Source organism: Brachionichthys hirsutus, chromosome 21 (genome assembly GCF_040956055.1).
Source record: "Brachionichthys hirsutus isolate HB-005 chromosome 21, CSIRO-AGI_Bhir_v1, whole genome shotgun sequence".
NCBI classification, from domain to species: domain Eukaryota; kingdom Metazoa; phylum Chordata; class Actinopteri; order Lophiiformes; family Brachionichthyidae; genus Brachionichthys; species Brachionichthys hirsutus.
The window spans coordinates 6,120,223-6,127,083 of NC_090917.1; the positions used below are offsets into that span (position 1 = coordinate 6,120,223).

The window sequence follows — 6,861 nt, forward strand, 5'->3', positions numbered from 1 at the left end:
GCAGAAATGGCAGCTTTAAGCTGTAATGTGAGGAAAATGTAGGCATTTATATATATATAAATTATGAAATTCAATGCTTTCTTTTTAAATGGTGGATTCTTTCTTCTCAGGTCAATTCGCTGGAGACGGGTCTGACACACCCGATGGCCAGTCTGATGAAAAGATCTAAAGCCCTTCGCTTCTATGGACTCATGGGGAAACGCTCAGGTTGTTCTGACCCGGCCCCGACACGCAGCTTAAATGTTTTTGCTTTGGTGATCATTAATCTGAATATCTGCATTCATAAGAATAAAGTATTATCGCAGAAACAAAACAATAAGAAACTCTTTCAAGTAAATAGTCGTGCACCGGTAAGTAGCATGACTTGAAATCTAAGTCTCTGAATTACTATGCCTAAAAGAGTATAATATGTATAAAATATATGATATTGTTAATTCCAGTTTCCTGTATCACCACATTTTTACTATATCTGATATCACAACCCTGAAACAGCTCCTTTATTTGTAGAGAATAAGGGGGAGGCATTCGTGGGCCTGATGGGAAAAAGCATTTCCAGCGACGGTAAGCACAACATCCAGGAAAACAAAAGCATAACTCGCTTCAAAATATCGAGGCAGCTTTACTGATATTCAAATTATCAACCTGCAAATACACATTCAACAAAACTACATTGTAAAAATACAAAGACAGTCCATTAAATGTTGACTTCTAATACTCTATTACAGAACATTTATCCGAGATCATTCCGCCCGCAGCCAATGCGATCGATGTCTCAGAGAAACCCCCCCAAGCAAGGCCCGACTACCGGTAGAAAAACCTGAGGTTGTTTTCATTCCATGTGCATTCTTACAGTGGTCGTCAAATATTTTCAGCAAATTAAAAAGATTGATTCTGTCATTTTGCAGATGCATCAAAGGAATGGGTCCCGAGCCTGTACCGACGGAGCAAGAGAAAAGTACATGTTAAGATCTATACAATGTCACATCAAAGGCCTTACCATTTCTCACTCAACACACCCTGTTGTGGCTTTTAATTCATGCTAATGATTATTGTATTAACCCCCCCACCCCCCTCCCAACAATATGGCATCTTTATAATGCCCATTTCTTGAATTAATAAAAAACAGACAAAAAATGCTGCAAGATATTTTTGGGGGTTTTGTTTTTTTTGCACAATGGAAGCAAACCTTTCATGTTATCCGCCACACACTGAGCAAAACGTTAATCATTCAACGATTAGCAGACTTAAGATGGTTCTAAAACAGATTCTCAGCTGCTAATTGTCCGACAGAGTCGAGAATCGCTGGAGGTGGAACGCGATACAAATATAAGCAAGAGAAATGTAAAGTCAGAAGCATTCTGGGTAAAAAGACGTGAGAACAAACACTATTGTTTATTGACAGTTTGTAGGTCAAGGCTACTTGTGGCTAAATGAGGCTGGAGGTGAATTCATGCAGTAGCCTGAGGGTCTTGGCGCTCATGTCCCTTTGGGAGGGGTCCATTTCAGAGAGGTTGGCTCGATGGTTTTGTTGCTGTTGCCTCGCTTGATCTCCTTGGCCTTCCATTCATCAATCAAGTCCTGGAAGGGAGACAAAGGTTAAAAAGCATTTAGATATCAAGTCATCCTTCAAACAAAAATAAAGAAAGTAACGGCGGCCTACCTGCCGCTTTAACACCAAGTGCTTTCCTTTCCAGTACTTCAGCATCTGCAGGGACTGCAGGGTGCTCACAATGTCCACCGGATTGACGGCGGTTTCCTGGCTGATCTCTGAGAACCGAGCAAAACAAAAAGCCAGTGTTTTGTTTCGTTCAATCTTTTCATGCGTTAATATATTTCCACCACCAAGTCTGCAGCCTGCTTGACTCCGGCCTTCTCACTCACCTTTGATGGAGATCTCCTTGCCTTGGAAATTGTACATGTATCGGAGTAACACTTCCTTCCAGTAGCTACGGTAACTGATGAGGCCCAGATCGGACAGAGGCCTCTCTGGCGAGCCCACCTTCTCCTCCACTTTGGACAGCAGGTAGCCTCAAGAAAGCAGTAAAAAAACTACGTTTAGGGCCCACTTAAAAAAAAAAAAACTTTATATGATCTTCAAACAAGTCCTGGAAAAATATGACTTAATTGAATCTTATATTGGAGATAAGCTGCATTTCATGTAAGACCAGAAACAAAAGCATCAACTGAAGGATCATTTAGCGCAAGAAAACTGGGCAGAATAAAAGTTTAAGATTCTGCTTCAGAGATGAATCCGACTATCGATGCTCAGTTTAATCACTTATAAATGAATAAAGAAAAGGAATCAGAGAACTTCACACATACTGAAGTCAATGAGCATTTTGCCGAAGCCCTGCCTCATGTACTGTGGCATCGTCAGGATACAGGAAACGTTGTAGTTGAGAAAGGAATTCTTTTCCTTAACAAATAAATGAATACAATCAACAACGATCAGAACATAGAATCCTCATACCTACACATACCCCTAATCCCGTTTTCCTCTTTACCTTGGAGAAGTATCCCACTAAATGACAGCCCGTGTTGTCGGCCTCAGTCATGACGTAGAAGAGGAACGGCTCCACGTCGTAGTACAGGGTTTTATGGTCCAAGAAGAGTTTGGCAAGTAAACACAAGTTCTGGCAGTAGATCTGGGGATGACACAGGACATATTATGTTAGTACAGCTGCTTTAAAGGAAGTAGGAATTCCTACTGTGGCTCTCCCTGCCTTATTCTTTTTGCCATCCACTTCAAACACAGATATCGCCCCCTTTCTGTACACCTCGTCTCCTGGAGGATGCTTCCACACACACTTGGCCTGAAAAAACACACAAAAAAACCCCCCATCACTTTTACTTTAAAGGAAAAACACTCAGTAGGTATGAATATTATATTACATTTACACAATTGAGGAACATAATGCATGATTCTATGCAAAAGCCAAGCTCAAATTCATAATTACTAAATTAAGCAGCACCCACTCCTAGAATGTAATCATGAACTCATATTGGCTACAGATTACATAATAGTAAATAGTAAAGAGAAAGTTATTTTTAATAAATCTGCTAAACATTCTCTACTAAAAGTCCATAAATTCAACACAATTTCTTTGATGAAACCAATCCGATGTGGCGTCGTCAAATAGCTTCGGTCCAAACCCAGAGACTCCGCCTTTACTGCCATATATGGCAGGAAAAAACACCACATTCTTCTAAAAAGGATCCAAAATCTTTGCTTTTAAATGAATGGCTTATCACACGCAGACTCTCACCATATGTCGCCTGAGGATGGTCTGGCTCTTCATGTATTTGAGGCAGAATTCGCAGACGTAGAGGCGGCCCAGGCGCGCATATTCCTCAGGATAGGGCGAGTGGTACCACGTGTCAAGCTCATAGCGGCCAAACAGGATCGTTTTGATCATGTTGCTGCCCTCGGTGATCTGACCCTGGATACGTAACTTCTCCTGCAGGACGGAGCACGAGGTGGTAGCGTGTGTTATTATCCTGCCAACACTGTTATTTTTCTATGTAGAAATGTAATGCAAGCGTGACACCGATGGAGATATGGAGCAGTCCCATTACCAGATCTTCAGAGGCACGGGCCTGGGCTTTTCTGAAGAGCTCCAGGTCATAATCACTCGTAATGTTCTCCAGCAAAGGCTCTCTGGTGTTGCCATGCGTCTGTCGATGCTCCTGCGGACCGGAGAGAAAGAGAAACAGATACAAAAGGCTGCATGCAGAATGGATGTCAGCAAATGAACAACTGCAAGTTGTGGAGCCAGAAATGTACCATGTGCTTTTCCTTCTGCTCCTTCTGCAGGCCAGAGTTCCGCCCCTTTCTCAGCTCAGCCACCTGCTCTTTGTATTTGCTCTGTTTCGAAGTTGGTGTCTGAAATTTAAAACACAAGACTACTATATTTAATGGCAATAAGAAATCTACGCAATACCAACTGAAATTGTAATCTGTACATATATTGCAAACACGAGACAAAGCAAATACCTGATGACGAGTTGCGTGGCGGGAGTTACTTTCTTCCTGCCCCTTCATGTCATCCTCTTGTTTCTCACGGCTGATGGCCTTAACCTAAATAGAGGAGTAAATAGCCAGGTTGTTTTTCCTTATCGCACCTAATGGCAGACTGTTACATAAAATATAGAAACATTTACAGTCACCTTGCATTCGTCGGCAGAAAGATTGTGGTAAAGAGGGCAACCAGACACGGCAAAATGACGTTCATGTTTTCCTGTAAGATGCCCTGGAAAAAATTTAGAAAGGGGCATAAATTTATCTCATCGCAATGACGGATTATAATTGCACAGAATGTCAGTGACAACTATTCGATTCTGTGTTGCAATAGATGATCAATCGGGGGGGTCCCTTTGAATTGTGCATAGAAATTTCCTCACCAAGTGAATTGCATCCTGGCGTCGGACATTTCATGTTGAAGTTGTAGGTTTCATGACAGCGGCGGCGTTTGGGTCGGTGGGAGAGGTCCTTATCAGAGTCTCTGTTGGTCTGATCTTTGGCCTGACTCTCATCATGAGAGGCATTTGGGCTGGAGATGTCCAGCTCAGACTCAGAGGAGGGAGCATTTCCTGTGGGCGTCAACGGTGGCGATTCATCGTGGTCGGCCGTGCGCTTCAAGTCCGGAGTATCTAAAATAACAGGTGTCAAAGGTCACGGCTGAGCCTAGACACCCTAAATGTTTCATATGTCCCTTACATGTTGACTCACCCTGAGAACTTTGACTAAGGCGAGTAGAGGCTCTGGTGAGACGTTGTCTCTTGGTAATGTTGCCATCACTTTCTGAACTATTGGTCTGTTCCCTCTCAGCAGAGGAGTCAGAGTCTTCTGTTCCATCTGAACCACTCCCAGCCATATGTCTCTGTCAGGGAATAAATCACACAGCTATGACCCCGGGACAACATTCCACAAGGTGACAAATAGTTACAGTGAGCGTCAGCAACATACAAAAAAAATCAGAGATTTCATGTTTTACAATAATGATAATAATACTAAAATAATGCTTAACACGATGCTCTTAAAACAAGAGCTGTTATTAACTGGATTAACAACCAGCTCTCCGATCATGCCGGGGACCGCAGACAGCTCATAGTTTGAGATTATCTGGTGAGATAATAGTAGCAGAGCTCTGCTAACAGCTAACAGCGGTCATTGATGAGAATTTGGTAGTTTTCATCACATCAAACAGTGTGATATTTGCAAGAAACCGCAGTAGCTACAATGCAAAGCAGCTAGCATGGCTAGCTCTTCGGCAGCCTATTATTATTATTGTTGTTGTTGTTGTTGTTGTTGTCGTTTGCTTCGCGTGTTACAGTACCTAAACTAACCTGTCAGTTTAACCGGCTAATCGACTGTTGCACCAACATTCGTTTGCAATTCACACAGTTCAAGATCAAATTAATTGCTTTGGGTTTTCTACTTGTGTCCATTACAAACATTATCGCAAAATACAAACCGTTAAGATTCTAGAGAAAATTCGGCACAGATTGGACCTCCTGTAAGTATTAATGTTTCATAATAACGAATGTGAAGTTTACTCACTCGGGGTTTGTTTACTTATATTTCCATGTTTATAAAAGCAAAAATATGACGGCTCGTCTAATTGAAAATAGATCTGGTCATTAATGCTGTTAGGTAGGCTGGGTGTATGAACAGTATCGACATGATAATTTGTCGGATCAGTGACTGACATATTGTGTAGCATTCCCCAGTCGTGTGGGAGACATCGGTGCTAAGCTAACGTTACCATTGACCTATAATTGTTCTTACCTGTCTTCGACGAGGCATTTTTACTTTGATTAGCGGTGCCTCTTGTGTGCTCGATGTCACAAACAAAAGCGTGTCCAAAATTCTTGCTAAAAATCTAAAAGGAAACTATTAGTTGATTTTTTTCTAGCTGAAAGTAGCAAAGCGCTTCCAGGGTCTCTCGCGCCACATTGCCTGCACAGACCGAGCTGAGAATTGCATTTCCGGTGGTACAGTGGTGAAAAGAGCACCCTGCAACAACAGGGGGCAACAGTAGTTCCGCACTCTGAAACCCTTTTGATTGGCGAGGTTACTATTATAAATTACATTCGAAATTGTAATCGAAATTCTGCCTCGGTTTCAATTACATGCATATCTCAAACAGTAGCGATTTAACAGGGGGATTCATTGAGAGTTCTGCCATTAAGATGCAAAGCTAAAGCAGCGTATGTTAGAGAGACCCTATGCCTTAGTGAGGAGAACCCAAAGAGTCGAATAAGAATATGCTGTCATTTTTTTGTTAGCAATGCTGCTGTGCTAACCATTTGTTTACTTCCGGTACTTCCGGGTCAAACTTGAGGATTTTTTTTATTGAACAGGATAACAAATATAGAAACAAAATGTACAGATACCATGGGGATATCTAAGCACAAGTACAACCAGACATAAAAAAAACCTTTCATTCAAATATTGTACATTACAAAACAAAAATTGGCATACAGTTTGCCAATAGAGGTGAATCAATGCTCCTTCTGCAATGGTAGTGATGAAACCTTAGAATTTATTTTACTCATGCCCTGCATCACAATATTTTTGGTCAGACATAAAAAATTGGATTTCACTAAAAATGCTACATTACATCATATTTTTTATGGGGATAATTTGGCCTCATCTGTTTCCGATATAATAAGCATAATAGTGTTACTGGGTAAATTCACTGTGCAAAATGGAAATGTTTTGGAGAACCCAGAAAATGCATCTGTTTTCCCGAGAGTTCCACAGACAAACTATATCGGGCAGGACAAGGGGCTGTGGCAGGCAAATCTCCCAGCAGCTGATACCAACTGCTCTATAAATAGCCCCGGGGTCCTGGTCAC

At 41.6% G+C, this 6,861-nt stretch overlaps 1 protein-coding gene across 1 annotated transcript; it reads right to left on the reverse strand.

Moving 5' to 3' along the window:
- Positions 1-1,110: 1,110 nt before the first annotated feature.
- On the reverse strand, positions 1,111-5,806 carry kat7b (K(lysine) acetyltransferase 7b). Its single transcript, XM_068754463.1, has 15 exons — positions 5,789-5,806; positions 4,730-4,880; positions 4,402-4,650; positions 4,168-4,250; positions 3,995-4,078; positions 3,785-3,883; positions 3,577-3,687; positions 3,507-3,518; positions 3,267-3,458; positions 2,724-2,813; positions 2,505-2,645; positions 2,323-2,416; positions 1,882-2,028; positions 1,661-1,767; positions 1,111-1,578 (listed from the first exon to the last, which is right to left on the reverse strand). The coding sequence occupies exons 1-15, from the start codon at positions 5,804-5,806 to the stop codon at positions 1,477-1,479; spliced, it is 1,680 nt and encodes a 559-aa protein (XP_068610564.1). The 3' UTR covers positions 1,111-1,476.
- Positions 5,807-6,861: the final 1,055 nt, after the last annotated feature.